Raw genomic sequence first — 17511 nt, 5'->3', positions numbered from 1 at the left:
TTAACTGAGCCAAAGAGAAAGCTCAGTGAGACCTCTTGATCATTTTTAACTGAACAATACTAGTGCTGTCTGAGAACAGGACAATAGGACATTTCAAAACAAGACTTTAATCCATTTCATTTGAGAGATTGGGGGATGTTTAACCTACCACCCTATTAATAAAATGAAGTACACCCTTGGTTGTCTACACTGTCCACATCTTCTTCAGACCTCCACAAGCACAGTCAGTTCCAGCCTTGGTCTCCAAGCCCTCTCAGTAGTGTGTGTGAGTGACAGTCCTCTCCTCCCCTCTCCTTTCCTCTCCCTCCTCTCCTCTCCTCTCCTCTCCTCTCTGCTCCTCTCCTCTCCCTCCTCTCCTCTCCTCTCCTCTCCTCTCTGCTCCTCTCCTCTCCCTCCTCTCCTCTCCTCTCCTCTCTGCTCCTCTCCTCTCCTCTCCTCTCCTTTCCTCTCCCTCCTCTCCTCTCCTCTCCTCTCCTCACCACCTAATGGCAGCAATCCAATCCAGAGATCCCCATCAGACAACACTCCCCCCCCCCCCCCCCCCCCCCCCTCCTCGAACACACTGGGACTGTTTACTGTATGGAGTGTGTGTGTACTGTCCTGAATGTTACATCATGACAATGCAATCATACCCCAGGGATTTCCAAAATACAATCAGTACTTTATAGCTAATAAAACTGACAAGTCTACGATAAACATCCTATCCAGTCATCCAACACAATATTCACCACTGGCGGTATGGGATACGTACATCAAGATGGGCTTTGAGTTCAACTGAATTATTATTTAAATGGCATAGAATCATTGATTGATTTCTCAGCACATTTTAGTTTTTACTTTTTTCTCCAATCACCATTTCATGCTTACAAGCTTTTTTTATCTTCAGCCAGTTAACTTTCTGCTGGTGAAATGTTCTGAACTGACTATGCTGGCAAAACATTTCCATTCAAGTGTGCAATTATTCTGACAAAACAGAACATTTCTGTACATTGTATATCAGTCACGAACACCAGCAACCAAGCATCTTTATCTGGCTAATAACAATTACGTGAAAACTATGTTCCTCCTAATGGCATATTATACATACCAGTCACATGACAAACATGGCTCTAGTCAGACATGTTGCACAGAGCTCAGGTGACTGTCTATTCATACTGTGCCCTGGAATTGAGCACTGAAAATGTGCATATTCTCTTGGCTGTAGACCCCACTGAGGGTATACTGATCCATCCCTCTCTCCAGGTCTGTATAATACCTCAATGGCCTAGACAGCTCGAAACATGTTGATGGTATACTGTGATCCATCCCTCTCTCCAGGTCTGTATAATACCTCAATGACTTAGACAGCTCAAAACATGTTGATGGTATACTGATCCATCCCTCTCTCAGGTCTGTATAATACCTCAATGGCCTAGACAGCTAGAAACATGTTGATGGTATACTGCCACCTGCTGGAGGATCACAGGGGCCATTATGGGGTGGAGCAGGGCGGGGGAAGGGGGCGTAAGATCCTGTGAATGATGAGTCTTGGTCAGCAAATGAAAATGACACTCACACTCACAGGCTGAGGCTGGGCCACACATTTCATGACATAGAGAAGTCCCAAACAGTCAGGAGGATTTCAAACAGTAGATGGAGTGTTGAGTCATTTTCAGCCAATGAAAAGCAGATTTTTTTTCAAAATAAAATGGTAATTCTGTCAATAGCATTTTTTTTTTAATAATTACATTTTTTTTTAATAATCATTTTGTCACCAGCCTTGATCACACTGCAGTCATATCATTTAGTTGACAGTTCAAAAAACACATTTATGTGTGCAGTACCTCTTTCAGGCTTTCAATACCACTGAAAATGTAGTTGTTAATCAACTAAGAGGCTCACACCACACCCCAGTATTCAATTTAGACTGTATCTAAATCAGGAGACATGGTATTTCCTTTCACAGCTTTCTCAGTTTTGCTTTACTATTTGTCTCCTGATGATATATACCCCATTGATTCCATTTAAAATAGTGTATTAATAAGGTATTAATCAGGTATTAATATATAATTAAAATATAATTATTTAAAACCCAACCAGAACAAAGGGTCTCTAAAGATAGCAAGTGGTTTCACTCGATCATTTAGGTGGCACTCTTGACTCAGAGATGAACTTTTCACTCTTCTATGGTAAAATCTTCACTGACAAGGACGGGATGAGATTACCTGGCCAACACACCCATTACCGTGGCTGCTACAAGTTCATCATCTCCATGCCTATAAAGCTGTTCCTACCCTTGCACGTCATAGTCCTTCAGTTGGAAGCAGACATGTCCGTAAGTCCCTCCTATGATGGTCTCTTGACTGTTCTATAAATAGCAGTACATGCCGTGATGCTGACCCAGGATGCTGCGCTCTTCTAGTGAGCGTCGTTTGGCACTGCCGTCTGTGCAAGCACGGCAGTCCAGACTATTCTCATTTGTAGTTCCACGTTGGTGGAATGAGCTGCCCAGCACTACCAGAGCAGGGGCGTCCCTCTCTACCTTTAAGAAGCTTTTGAAGACCCAACTCTTCAGAGAGCACTTCCCGTCCTAACTGGCACTTCGACTAGTGCGTAACTTGCAATTACAGCAGTTACACTTCTGCACTCTTTCTTTCTTTTTATTTCATTTTGTTATATTTCTAATGTAAAGTAGTATTTATTTATTGTTACACCAGGTTCTATTGCTCGTAGCTTGAATATTCTCTCCCTTGTACGTCGCTTTGGACAAAAGCGTCTGCTAAATGACTAAATGTAAATGTAAATGATCCAAATGCCTCAGGATCTTAGGCCGAGCAAAAGCATCAGTATTTTAAAATCATAATCTCAAAATGTACCTGTATAGCCTAGCGTAAACTCTGTTTATTTCTTGTTTCTGGTTCTGTCCTTATTGTTTTTACTTACTTTATTATATGTAATTTTCACTCTTTTTAACACTTTTGATAAATTAATTTACAGAGTTATTCTATGGTATGCATGTGAAGGGTTTCGATTGTATTTTTGACTTAATTTTGCTATTCGATGACATTGTATAGTATTTCAATACTTGTGATATAATCACTACTTATATGTACAGTAAAGAGGTGTAATGCCTTATTTAAATTTCTTGTATCCAAATTAATTTATGAATAAAAAACATGCCAATATTTTAAACTGCATTTGGTTGTATTAGTGTTATAAAATGTGACTGGTTGTCTGATGATACTTTGATGGAACACGTTGTGGTGTTTATCACTTCACTGTGACCTTGCAGGCAGGCATTTCTAAACAAGGTGGCTATTGGTGGTATAGTAGTCAGCATAGGTGCCTTCCAAGGAGTTGACCAAGGTTTGATTGCCGTCATGCCCAACTTGAAGTAATTGACTATGGTCAGTAACTTTAATCAATTTATGACATCACAAACCTAGTGACTTAACATACAGCCTACACTGACTAAGCTGCCTCATGGAGGCAGGCAGACAGGGGGCCAATGGGTCCTGTGAGGCAGGCACCAGAGGGAGCACGAGCGAATGGAGAGGCCCAAACCGAGTGTTGCCCCTGCGGTGATTAAGCACCGCACTAGGCTTCACCACAGCAGGTGAGGCAACCGTTCTTTTGACCCTCTCCCCTGACAAACACCATGTTCCCTAATGCTATGGAATGGGAAGAAACCAAAGGGAAAGAAATCTACAGAAAGCTCGTCCATGACAACAGTAGATCTATTCAGATAATATACGGTATATAGATAATATTCATGCTACTGGTATGGAAACTAGTTCTAAAGTGAGTTCCACAGCAGGTGCAATCTCCAAAAAGTTTTATTCAGTACAATGCTAAGGCAATTAGCTAATTTAGCTACATTTAAAGAATAATTTACACTATTGTACAGTGTACTATACATAATACAAATAGTTATTAACATAAAACCTTCCTGCCATAAAACAATCTCTCAGTGGGTAGCTAGGCACTTCAGGAACTAGTTCTTCTAAGGTCCTCTCTCCTTTGCCACGCCACCACCAACAAATCTATTAAAATCATTCGGACTACAGACAAGTGCCCTAAAGTTCCCTGTAGCAGCTTTCATGTGAGAATTCCTTTGATGGAATCAGTGATTACATGCGGTGTATTTTCTCATGGTTCATGAACTCTTTAAGGTTGTGCAGGTTGTCCCACCATTTAAAGAGGAAGGTTTCAGCGATGAGGCTAAACCAAGGTGTGATCTCCAGTTCTTTTCTCTTGGCTTTTTCCAGCATGTCCTTCAGCTCCTCTTTGGTGACGTAGCAGTAACTCTTGATCTCATTGGGATCCGGGTCCAGCTCCACATCCTTCTGCATGAATAGTATGTAGTCGATCTCATGCTCACCCCACATGCCATCTGACTCCGCCTTGTAGTGGATCCGGGTCAGGTAAGTCATTTCCTCTGGTGGTACCTAGATTGCAAGGGCATCTCATGAACAGGAAAGCTAGGAAGGGTCCCAGTTAATCAACCAGATAAGAACCGTTTTTTTTTTTGCTATGCCATCAAATGAAAGGCAAAAATATGCCAGGACGTAGTATTTATTATTTATCATTTATCATTTCCAACGGTAGTTTTGAACCCTTTTTCAGTAAATCCCCGGAGCATTCACAGACACACCTCTATGGGACTGTACCTGATCTGTGGGGATGCCCAACTCTGCTTTCATGCGTCGCTGTGCTGCCCTCCTCACCCCGATGGCATCCTGATCCTCCAGCTCACTGTCGGTGTAAAGTGGATGGCTACAGCAGGTGTTTGTGAAGCAATCTACTCAAAAGAAGGCAAGGAAAAGGGAGAGTGATAAGTGAAGTGGACTTTACTTTGCTGAAAGAACTGAATAGCACGTTGTGGTGAGTTCATCTTTAGGTCAAAATGATAATAAAAAAATAAAAAAAGTTATGCAAAATCAGAATTTTCATATGTTGGTCAAACATGGACTGATCCACACGACAGCAGATTGTACGGCACAAACTATTGATTAACTTTTCTGATATATGATCACCCTTCATCAATCAAAGGCCACAATAATACACTATTTGAATTCCTGCAAAGTAACAAACCTGGGAAAGTAATCTTGGCATCAGATCTTTGTTGTAGTAGAAGCTTCTCTTCGTTGTTGAATAAGAACACACTGAAAGCACGGTGCAACAGTCCTGAGATAAAATAAGAACGTAATTAGGATATGGCTTACGAAAGCACTCTTAGTTTTTCATGTGTACAAATGAAAACATCAAAATATTACACTACTGAAATTACAGCAGGAAGTAAGGTCATACTAAGTAACCTTTCTCGATGTTGGAATTCAGATGACAGTTCTTTTTGCTGTCAGCTCCCGTCACACGATCATTCTCATCGATCAAGATGCACTTCTCTGCCAGGAGCTGGACTTGTTTTTCGTCCAGGTTATCTGTATTCATTTCTGGCATCTTTTCCGACGTGCCGTAAAGTCTTGTTACACTGCACAACACATATTAGTTCAAACTCATATTATTGGCTATATCTACAATGTTTAACTGACAGCAACTTTGCAGATTGTTAATTTTGTAAACAACCAATACTTGAGTGGCAACTGGTTCTTCTACCAGTGCTAACATTGCCGTTAGCATGGATTGTTCTAAACCAATAAAATAATGCAAGCATCAAAGTGAGAAATGATCTTACCTTCGGTATCTCCCTCCTAAAGGAATGATACTCTTTCGGAAGCTGGTCGATACTGCAATGTTTCTCGTAGCGAGTACAGGTACGCTTGGTTTTATCGACGTAAGTCCCCTGCACAATCCTATCCTTAGCGCCGCCCACATAGTGCGCGCCATGGTCTGTCAGCACCAAACCACCAATCAAAACAGAAGAACTTCCCAACATGCCATCGTACCATTCGTTTAGTAAGTAGAAACTTGGTTGGAACCCGGTGGATAATCACGAATAACCTTCGTGGTGCACACTTAATAACGCTCTGTGGGAGGTTGAAAGTCGTTCAGCACATGCACAATGTACCATTCAGAGAACAACGACAAAAAACTCGAATAAGACTTGGATCCAATGCAGCACGCCCGCAACACTTCCAGTCACTCTGACGTTTGGCCTGTTCATTGGTTCATCCAAAACACAGACTACCTCTCTGAGACCGATAATGTCATTGTATTTAAAGGGCCAGAACTGTAGTGGTCCCTGTGTGATTTTACTAATAAAACTGATAATCAGAGATTGATGACAATAATCACCAACATGGGTAAAATCATAATTTGTCTGATTTTGAAGACAGACTTCCACAGTCATTATTACATACCATTTTATGTATCAAATATTTTAAGAGAAAACTTCCGTGTTCAAAGACAACTTTCCCCCCAATCCCTGTCTAATGTAATTTTGTACACCACACGAAATATCTTTTTCCCCTCTGACCCATAGCTGGAATGAAAAAAATAGAAAGCTTTACTTGTGGTAGTTTGAAAGTGTGTATCTACTCTCCTGGACAGTAGGGGCGACACATATATTACAGACCTTCAAGCATCGCTATGATATTTCCATGGGGAACCATAGAAGAACAAAGAAAAGGCCACTAGTTGAAGAAAATGGCCGACGTAGAGATGGAAATTCAAGACGAGAGGTTGAATAATGGGTAAGAACACGTGCAGGACACACGCTATTGTACCGCACAGGTGTTTTGAAAATATGATTATTGAAATTAATATCTCACATAATGTGTGGTTTTCAGTTTATAGTCACTTTAACGAGCTGTTCAGATTAGTTGTAATAATACTGCTAACGTTCGTAAGCCAGCTAGCTAGCTCAGCATCTTAGCCATGTAGCCAACATAGGGGAAATTGCTAACATACGTTACAGTAGCTACATGAGACCAAGCATATAACATAGCGGTAGGTTCAAAGCATACAATAGCAGACGTTAGGAACAGGTTCCCTTCGGTTCTTGATTGTCTGCGGTTTCTGTAATTGCAGCAACAATTAGCGTATAGATACACTGGAAATAGCTAACGATAGCTAGGATAAGTGTGTGGTAAAGCTACATTGTTATTAGAGGACTGATGCTAACGTTAGCTCATGACGCTCTGCGTTGTGTTGCTAATGTTGTAACTGGTTGTAGGTAGCTAACGATAGCGATCAGTCACTCGTTAATACTCGTTAATATGTTGCAAACCCTATAGGCTAAACTTTCTACGGCAACAATGATGCATTTTCTGTCTGACTCGCTTGTCAACACGAGAGGTTGTAGCTCTTCAGTCGTTCATATGGTCACAGATATTAGCAATTGTTTAAGTAATTTCAGCTATCTAGCAATGGTAAATTCCCCGGTTAAACTTTGTTTGGGGAAGGACCTGCGTGTCCAAGCTAGCTAACTCAACGAACACGTTGGCTATCAAGTTAATCAACAAAGTGCTTGTGTGATGTAAAGAGTTAACAAATAATATTAATCCTCGCTGTAATTTTAAATGAAGGAAAAGTAATATCATCAACGAGTGTCTTATTACCTATGCTACTCTTTGCCGCTGAAATATCAAGGTAAATGTTTAGGATCGTGATTTAATGGAAATTTTCAAAGAAATGATTGGCTTTAATTACCCACTTTGCCTAAAGGCAAATTTGTATCTGCCAGATATGTACATACATTATGTGCTAGTACAAGTGAGTAGGAGTTTGGTCTCTAATCTGTTTGTTGTTCTGTAGGAAAGAGGATTTGGAAAGCCCTGGAAAGAGTGAGGGTGAGGATGAGAATGGTGACATGTCAGAAGAAGAGGAGGAAGACGAAGGGGTGGCGTCAACAGTAACAGCTGGGGCCGAGGTAAATGGAGAGAAACCAGAACAGGGGTCCAAGCATCACAGCAGCAGTGGCAAACACAAGAAGAAAAAACACAAGCACCGCAGCAAGCACAAGAAACACAAGCATGCCACAGAGGATGAGAAGGAGAAGAAGCGCAAACACAGGCACAAGCACAAGAAGCATCGACGCAAAGATGGCGCCTCACCATCCCCTACTGCTGCGGCTGCAGGTAAGGCTGAAGGCTCCCCAGGCTCAGTTAACCCCAACATGGATGATCGAGCCCTTCTGGAGGACTTGGAGAAGCAAAGGGCGCTTATCAAAGCTGAGCTGGACAGCCAGATGATGGAGGGAAAAGTGCAGTCGGGGATGGGGCTCATTCTGCAGGGCTACAACTCTGGCTCAGAGGAGGATGCTGGGGGAGGAGAAGGCAGGGCTCGTAATGGGGAGCAGCGGCACCGGGTCGGCACGGGGAAAGCACCCAAGGACCAGAGCAGCCGCTCTGGAAAAAGCCGAAAGGACCCGAGCGATGCCGGCAAGGCAGGCTCCAAGCGCCGCAGCCGAAGTAGATCCAAAGACAGGGGTAACCGGGATGCCAAAGTTGAAAAGACCACGGCAGTCGTAACCCCAGTGACCAAGGGCACAAGTGGCAGTGATACGAACAAGGAACGTGGCAAAGATCTCAGCGGTTCTAAAGACAGGAAGCGCTCACGAAGCCGGGATCGTCCCAAGAAGTCTCTGTCCCCAGCCGGACGCAGGCGGTCACCCACAGACAAACGAGTGGAAGTGAAAGGCCGCCCAGAGAGGCGATCATCTCCCCGGCCAGACGAGAGACGGCACCAGGCTGAACCAAGCAGCAGCAGTCGCAGGTCAAGCTCGCGTGGCCGTAGAAGCCGGTCCAAAGATGGACGGATGGGTCCCTCGGAAGCAGAGAAGGAACGAGAGAGGGAGAAAAGGCCCGGCAAGTCCCCGTCCAAAGACGCCTCATCTGGGAAGGAGAACCGTTCACCGCACCTCAGGCGACCTCAGAGCCCCCCGCGCCACCGCAGCGCTTCTCCACGCCAAAGGGATCGCCACCCACACCCGCCCCCGCCCCCATCTGGGTCTGCAGACAGGACCAAGCAGAGCCACTCCCCCCCCAGAACCAGGTCCCCGGCCAGGAGGGGCAGGAGCAAGTCTCCAGAAGCACGCAGGAGGGACTCTTCACCTATGAGGTACCAACAAGAATCGCGTATACAAAACAATCTGCTGGTTTAGGTTGAGGTAAAATGCTAGAGTTGCTTATAAATCACTGTAATTATTGAGACGGGTATTTTGTCTCGTTCCTGCAAATTGTATAGCCTAGTTTTTTTTTTTTTTTTTTTTCTCCCTCCAATTTTTCTGTTTAGGCCTGATGGATTCATTTGTTACAGTTTGCCTGGCTCTTCTCTCAGTTGTTTCTTTCTGTGAGAGATGTGTAACATAGTTAAACCAGGTTATGAGATTTTGGTCACTGCGGTAGCTCAAACTGATGTCAGGTCTGTTAAATTAGTGTATTTAAACAAATGGTTAGATCACTGCTACTTCTACCTTTAAAATGTTTTGGCCAGCTATAACACAATAACATTGTGCAAATGCAATTCATGTTGAGGAATATTGAAATGAAGCATGACTGGTTTAGGTGTTCTCAGGCACACCGTGAACAAGCTTACACAAAGAGTTGCATTTCTTCATTAGGAGACGTTAGGGGTTTGAGACCTTCTGCTACTTCAGATAAGATATTCACGTCATGACGACATCGTTTTTATGTTTCCCCACTCTTGTCTCCCTCTTGCAGAAAACGGGGTCGTCCAGATGCTGTCGCAGGTAGAGACCGATCACGCGACGCCAGTCCTTTTCGACGAAGAGTCAGCCGCTCCCCCTTGAGGCGGAGATCTCTGTCGCCGCGGCGACAGTCACGCTTTTCTCCCCGCAGACGGAGCAGGTCTCCGATGAGGCGCGGGTGAGGGAAGCTGCCCTAAAACATCTCCGCTGTTTCTAGAACAGTGACTTGTCATTTATAAACATAAAGACCTGTTAAGTAGACTGTTAGAAATGTAGCTAATGGCAGCTGACTCATTGATTATTTTGTATTTTCTAGTGAGCGGGACCGTTTTGGTCGGCCACGACCCTACCGCCGGTCCGGCTCTCGAGATCGAGACCGGAGGAGACGGAGAAGCAGAGATGAGGACAAGTTTAAGGGCAGCCTCTCAGAGGGCATGAAGGCTGTCCAGGACTCCTCAGAAGAAGAAGTGTATGTGGAATGACATGATGCACGACGGGCTGTTTGAGCCCTATTTGTTTGATGGGATTTCATTGTTGGGTGATGGACATTGACCAAGTGAGGTCACATAGCTCACACATACATGCTGATACACCTCCCGTTTGCCTTCTAAATGTGTTCTCTTTCCCTTCAGGCTGGAGGACTATGATGCAGAAGAAGAGGATGAGGAGGCTTTGATTGAGCAGAGACGACAACAGCGACTAGCCATTGTGCAGGTCGGCAATGGCAAACAATTAGTATATGGGATATTTGGTCTGGGCTTGGCCATGGTTCTGTCTAAAAGACTATACAATTAAAAGAAAAATGACATTTGAAATTGTAATACGTGTCTGTTATGCTTAGTTTGTTAAAGCGGTCTAGTTAAAGCTTGGGTCAATGGTTTTAGTGAAAACCCTGACCGATCAAATCCACACGCAGGCTCTGTATCTCTATTAGGTTCAATTGTTAGAGGCTAATGCCACCTCAACTAGACGTTTTGCCAACTCGTAAAGGTCTATGGTTTCTTTTGCCCACAGAAATACAAGGCAGGGAATGACGACAGCAACATGGGCTCCATGGCGTCCGAGCCCAGCAGTCCCCAGAGCAGCACGCGCAGTCGCTCCCCGTCACCCGACGACATCCTGGAGCGCGTGGCAGCCGACGTCAAGGAGTACGAGCGGGAGAATCTCAACACATTTGAGGCCAGCATCAAAGCCAAGCACAACCTCATCGCCCAGGAGAAAGATGGTGAGTGTGTGTGTGAGCAGGGTTGTAGATAACCAACGCTTGTAGCACACACAGGTTTGTCATTTGGATGTAGGCTTTTGTGATAGGCCTATCTTCTGTGTGTCATAGTGAGCTGAGCATGTTTTCACTGTGGGGGTTGGTCTCTCTGTTGTACCCTCTTGTGATTTGCTGTGCTTTCAGGATTTTGATTATCAGGTATTTCACTGATTGGGAGTCTGATTATCTCCATCATTGCAACTAATCTCTAAAGATTTGTCTTTTTCCCCTCAAGGGGACATAAAAGTTTTCAGAAAAAATGTCAGTAAAATGTAACTGCCAGTAGTAATCCTTAAAAGCGTCTGCCACTGGTTGGTGACTGGAAACCACGCCAAGAGACACTTCTCTGTGGTGGAAACAATTGTTTTCTTGTTATGCTACTAGAGAGGGGCTAACAAAGCACAATGCTTATCCCTAACATGCTCTCCTTCCCTGTTAGCGTGGTATTTGAAAATCCTTGTTTGTGTGTTCTTGTGGAACAAAGTCTCTGCGTAGGCTTGACTGACTGACTGACTGACTGATATCCCATTTCCTGTATTCCTGTCACATTTAGGATCAAACCCAAAGAAGCCATCGGCTCCTGACATGTTTACGGAGTCGGATGACATGTTTGCTATGGACTTTGATGTGAGTCACGGTCGATTGGTCTGCCTTCTGTAAATCTCTTCAGCCTTCATTCTATTCTCTTAAACTAAAAAGCGGTTATATATTTCTATACCTATTAGTCCCCTGCTTATAAAGAAGCTGAACATAACAGTTTGTTTTTCATTGTTTACGGTGGTGGCATTAGGCAGTATATCAAACCGCATAAACATTGTCTGTGAGAAATCAGATTGGTATTTCAGTGTGGTGTCTAACTAGCAGCAGTGATTTAAGGTATAGTCCAATCAATCTGTCTAAATTGGATTTGGATTGGGGGGGCAAGAAAGCCTGCTACTGGATCTGCACGTTTCTATTAACATCTAATGAAACAACTCTCATCTCTAGAGCGCACGGATGAGGGCGGCTGGCATTGGAAAAGACTTCAAAGAAAACCCCAACCTCAGGGATAACTGGACAGATGCCGAAGGCTATTACCGTGAGTCTAATCTCCTCCGGGAGGAATCTTCAAATCGATGTTTGTTGTTTTTTGGGTTTCTGAAGTTTGCTATTATTTATTGTAAATCAAGGAAGAGCGATCAAGTCACAAATAGGTGAAGGTGCTCCAAGCAGGAGGGTCAGATACATTTAGACATAACAAGACAATTTTCACTCTTTAAAAAAAGTCTTGTTGCTGTGTTGCCATGGCCTGGTGTCTGTTGTGCAGGTGTGAACATTGGTGAGATGTTGGATAAGCGGTACGATGTCTATGGCTACACGGGTCAGGGCGTCTTCAGCAACGTGATCCGCGCCAGGGATGCAGCCCGCGCTGGCCAGGACGTGGCCATCAAGATCATCCGCAACAATGAACTCATGTAAGCATAGCGATTATGGGCAGCAGACGGCACTCTGCCAATCAGAACTTTGCCCTGATGAAGATCTCTTTGCATATCAAATGTTCGGTCGTGCAATAATTCTTATCTTTTTTTTGTATGGTTTTGAAAGACAGAACATGGTGTGAAAAATACTTTTATTTATTTCATTTCTTTTTAATTTTTAATTTTTTTTAATAATTAAAATGTTTCCCCTATAGGCACAAGACTGGACTGAAGGAGTTGGAATTCCTGAAGAAGCTGAATGATGCTGATCCTGATGACAAGTTCCATTGTCTGCGGCTGTTCCGAAACTTTGAACACAAACTGCATCTGTGCCTGGTGTTTGAGCCTCTCAGGTACACAAAACAGTGCTTTAAACATTAAACTTCCTTCAGGACCAGTAAAGTAGTAAAGCGTACATTTAAATGATCTCACATTTTGTTTGGCTGTAACAATTCTCCAAACCCATGGGGGGGGGGGGGGCATTTATGGGTTTTATTACATCACCAACAATCTGTTCATAGTTAATTTACGTGAATCTACCATGTATACATACATACATACATACATACATGCATACATACTGTTACATACATACACACTGTTACATTAGTTCTCAACAGGCTGTACCTGCAGCCATGACAGTGGGTTTGATTTTTGAGCAGGGCATGTTGCGGTTCTGTCTTCCGGAACCACGACACAAGACCGCCTGTTTGGGTCTCCGTTTCAGAACTGTTACACCCCTAATGACCATAGAGCTAATATGATTTAGGTTTGTATGCAACCATACCTAATAGAATACATGTGCACACAAGTCCGGTTACAAAAAGTCTGTTTGGGAGCTGAGGTGTGAGGTCATTTTGGTGTTTACATGAAGAGTTTTTGGCCCGATCTTTTGTGTCCCTCAGCATGAACCTCCGTGAGGTGCTCAAGAAGTACGGTAAAGACGTGGGGCTGCACATCAGGGCTGTGCGCTCCTACAGCCAGCAGCTCTTCCTGGCTCTCAAGCTGCTCAAGCGCTGCAACATCCTGCATGCCGACATCAAACCAGACAACATTCTGGTGAGCATCACCACACCAAACGCCTCATATAGAATGAGTTCAGCATCACCACACCAAAGGCCTCATATAGAATGAGTTCATTTTTGATTTTGATTTTCCAAATGCCTCACCTATTTTCTGTTTTGTACTCCCAATTCAGGTGAACGAGTCAAAGACGATTTTGAAACTCTGCGACTTTGGGTCTGCGTCCCACGTAGCAGACAATGATATCACCCCCTACCTGGTCAGCAGGTTTTACAGAGCCCCTGAGATCAGTAAGCACATCATCTCACTGTTTACTGTACAGCTTGCCCACAAGAAATGTGTCTTCATGTGCTTTTATATATTGATATATATATTTCTTTTTTTTACCTGTCACAGCCAGAATCTGATATCACTGTAGTATAAGCATACAACACCTTCAGTTGATTTTGAAACCAGATTGAATTCGTTACCAATTTATGATGCACTAAACGCAACTTCATCTGTCACGTGCTCCGGACAGCCGAGATGTAAGCGTATTGAAATGAACACTGCGTGGTTTCTCTCTCCTGGCAGTCATTGGGAAGCCATATGAGATGTAAGCGTATTGAAATGAACACTGCGTGGTCTCTCTCTCTCTCTCCGCAGTCATTGGGAAGCCATATGACTATGGGATAGACATGTGGTCCGTGGGCTGCACTCTCTATGAGCTCTACACAGGCAAGATCCTCTTCCCCGGCTCCTCCAACAACCACATGATCAAACTGGCCATGGACGTCAAGGGCAAGATGCCCAATAAGGTATGCATGGAACTAACTGCCTCAATAGTGTTCAAAAGTTGGGATCAGTTTTGAACTGTCGCCACTGCTTTTTTTAATGTGAAACTGTCAAACTGTAAATGGCCAAGCATTCACGACAAGTACACAATCTTCATTTCTTTTGCAGATGATCCGGAAGGGCCTATTCAAAGACCAACACTTTGACCAGAACTTGAACTTCTTGTACATCGAAGTGGATAAAGTGACCGAGAGGGTTAGCTCTTTCTTTTCCCCGTCCCCCTACCTTTTCTATACATTAGTTGAGTCCCATCAACTATAAAACTGTTGGTTTCTTTAAATGTGCATATGTGTTGCTCACACCCACAGGAGAAGGTGACCGTCATGAGCACCATCAACCCCACAAAGGACCTGCTTGCTGACATGGTTGGGTATCAGAGGCTCCCAGAGGACATGAGGAAGAAGGTGCTGAACCTGAAGGACCTGTTGGACGGGACAATCATGCTTGACCCCGCCAAACGCGTCACCATCAACCAGGCCCTCCAGCATCCCTTCATCCAGGAGAAGATCTAAAATATTGGTTCCCACCAGACACGGTTCTGCAGGACACCAATACAGCTATGTTCCCCTCATCCTTTAAGCAGTCTCTGACCGGACCAGCAGAATCAGAATCAGAACAGACCTGATCCATCCACAAACCTTAGTTAGGACCGTTGGGGACCCCTTTAACCTCCCAAGCCTACAGTTCACTGAATGAGTGTCTGAATGGTAGAAAACAATCCATGAATCTATTTGAATGTTCTGTTTGATACATCTGCACCAAGTCCACATATTTCGCACTCAGTAGAGAGTATACGCATTATGTCTGGATGCCGTGACACCATTTCTCAGATGCTTCAGATATGTGCTGATCATTTTCTCGTGTCATCCAACCAAAATGGCAATGACATGCCATCATTTTTTTTATTTTTAAGGTCTTTACGGTTTTTTGATTTCAATTGTGCTAAAGTGAACTTATTTTTATTGTAAATATGTCAGTGTAGGCTTCCAGTTTTCAGATCATTCAGGAAAGTTATTTGTTCAGTTCACAGCCTTGATGGTGAGAACACTGTTCTCACGGAACTTTCTAGCGACTGGTAATTGAAGAACATAATTGTTAAATAGTCTAAAGTGTACAGCTCAGACGAAGCTCAATGGAAGGCTGTTTATATTGTGATCATAGGAGGGCCTGTGCTTCATGAGAAAGACTGACTGGTCTTTAGAGGATGGCTCGTGTCACTTTTAACAGCACTGAGGTCTTTAAGTGACAAGTGGAATTTCAGGGATGTCATGTGCTCTCACAGGGAATCTTGAGGAGTCCACGTTGCTTTCCCCTTACTTACAGATTCCTTTGATTGTTGAAACTTCAAAAGCTTCGCCGCTTCAGGAGTACCAGAGCATCAGATTTGGCCAGTATGCTTAGAGCGCCCTCCCAATTGTGTGGAGTGCTTCTGCATTCTACTCATTCTACTCTCATTTTTATGACCTCCCAGATCCATGGAGTTCAGAATGCACTCTTCTGAGCCCTGCCAATGACCAACTGCCCATACTCTTTCTGGTTTCTGGTTCTTCACCCCACCTATGGGCATCCTTGTCAAAGTGCCTCCTCCATGAGTGATCTGTGTAAAATGGAAAGCGATTCAAATGACACCCCCCCAAGCCCTGGCCCCACCCCACCCCATCTCATACTCACGAGCACCATCGTTTGCATTACGTGTTGTATATATTCCACAGTTACCACTTTCGTAATGCAAGACATCAATGTTTGTTTCTTATAAAGGAATAAATACCTTTTGTTTCCACTTTGGGGTTGAAACTCATTAATTGTGTTGTGAAGGACATTAAATGAGAAGAACACGTTGAGTGTACCATTACTTTTATTAATAAAATGTTTCATATCTTTTCCAAAAAACACAGTTGTCTCTTAACTGATAGAGAAGTGCTGCAAATGCTACTCAGCTATTTCGTAAATAATTGTACATATTGTGTAAATTTGTGTAACTTTTTGCTGGTTTATAGAGAGGGTACCACCATTTGGTGGCTGATGATTGAGTGGTTCCTCTGAATTTTTGCTCTAAAACTGCTCTAAATGAAGATAAATGAGCCGGTTCACAGTGGCAGTCCATATAGATTTATTTCTGATTCACATGGATAATAGGAGTCATTTGTAGTTTTATGTTTTTTCAGTAACTATGAATGTTCTGGTGTTCTGAGCTGTACCTCTGGTTCAAGTGATGCCTATAGCAGTGGCATGTAGAATGGAACTTCATTTGCAAACTGGCCTGTGTCCTTTGAAGTCAGGCAGTGTTTGGATTACTAGGTTTTCCAAATCAATTCAGAATTGGAAAATATATCAATAATATAAAAAAAACACATCTTCATTTGAAACCCAACCCTATTGAATAGCATTATAAATGGCTCTAGTTTGGCCTTGCCATTCTGATGATATTACCGGCATTTATTCAAATATTCCTGAAACTGGCCATCCTCTTAGGCAACCTTGCACCAATCCAGTCATCCACCAGGAGGCCAAACGTAGGCCAAGCATGTGATGTGTTGAGCACGTCTCTTAACTCACTTCCTCTTTGCCTCTGTCTGCAGAAAAGAGGCTATGTTCTGTGTGAAACATAAGGCAAGTCTTAGAAGAGGCTATGTTCTGTGTGAAACATAAGGCTAGTCTTAGAAGAGGCCATGTTCTGTGTGAACCATAAGGCTAGTCTTAGAAGAGGTTATTCATGACTTTCAAGCTGTAACCCAAGACTTCCTGACCAGGAAAGGTTTTCATTATAGGAAAAGCAGGCTTCACAGCTAATCCATGTTTGTTGGTTTAATAATAATGAGCCTGCTAATTGGGACTATAAGAGTACCTCCCTTAATTCATGGGAAACGGTTGACTAGTTTCAAAATACTAAGAAAGGAAAGTGCCGTCTGCAAAAACAAGCAAATTAGTGGAAATGTGTGGTTGCATTACAGAGAAGAGACTGAGTATCACAGGAGAGATTTGACATCCCTCTGTAGAATGTTTTTGAGGCGGGGGAATATCTTCAGAGTTTCACAAGTAAGATAGAAGGGAAGCTTCTAGCAACACCACCAACCCCCTTTGCTCACATGCGCACTTGGTTTTTCTTCCTTCTGTTTGTCACATAATCTTCAGTCAGACATCTTGCTGCCCATCGTCTGAACTGCCTGTCAAGCCTGCTCCTCTCTTACTCTTCCCCCATGCATGGAGCTCCTGTTCTTCTCCCTCCACTTCAAGCATAAAGAGCCAATGCACGTTATGACAGGCAACTGTCACTTAATAGAGGTTTGGGAGTTTCCCTGGAAACTCAGAAAGTAAAGTTCTATTTTTGGTTGGTAGACATCAGTATG

The 17511-nt window shown here is 43.4% G+C and overlaps 2 protein-coding genes across 2 annotated transcripts; one reads left to right on the top strand and one right to left on the bottom strand.

Annotated features, from left to right (window-relative positions):
- Positions 1 to 3799: 3799 nt before the first annotated feature.
- On the bottom strand, positions 3800 to 6086 carry idi1 (isopentenyl-diphosphate delta isomerase 1). The gene is made up of 5 exons (XM_012824178.3): positions 5675 to 6086; positions 5298 to 5470; positions 5074 to 5166; positions 4650 to 4780; positions 3800 to 4427 (listed from the first exon to the last, which is right to left on the bottom strand). Exons 1-5 carry the CDS (start codon positions 5824 to 5826, stop codon positions 4110 to 4112), a joined length of 867 nt encoding a protein of 288 aa, XP_012679632.2. The 5' UTR covers positions 5827 to 6086; the 3' UTR covers positions 3800 to 4109.
- Positions 6087 to 6488: 402 nt separating this feature from the next.
- Positions 6489 to 16054, top strand: prpf4bb (pre-mRNA processing factor 4Bb). Its single transcript, XM_012824177.3, has 15 exons — positions 6489 to 6632; positions 7696 to 9000; positions 9603 to 9767; positions 9906 to 10058; positions 10222 to 10303; positions 10604 to 10814; positions 11404 to 11477; positions 11838 to 11928; positions 12157 to 12304; positions 12523 to 12660; positions 13213 to 13366; positions 13506 to 13620; positions 13976 to 14127; positions 14273 to 14359; positions 14473 to 16054. Exons 1-15 carry the CDS (start codon positions 6586 to 6588, stop codon positions 14674 to 14676), a joined length of 3126 nt encoding a protein of 1041 aa, XP_012679631.2. The 5' UTR covers positions 6489 to 6585; the 3' UTR covers positions 14677 to 16054.
- The last annotated feature ends 1457 nt before the right edge of the window (positions 16055 to 17511 follow it).

This window comes from Clupea harengus, chromosome 17 (assembly GCF_900700415.2).
Source record: "Clupea harengus chromosome 17, Ch_v2.0.2, whole genome shotgun sequence".
Lineage (NCBI taxonomy): Eukaryota > Metazoa > Chordata > Actinopteri > Clupeiformes > Clupeidae > Clupea > Clupea harengus.
The sequence above is the reverse complement of the archived record's forward strand: the minus strand, read 5'-3'. Positions and strand labels throughout refer to the sequence as shown.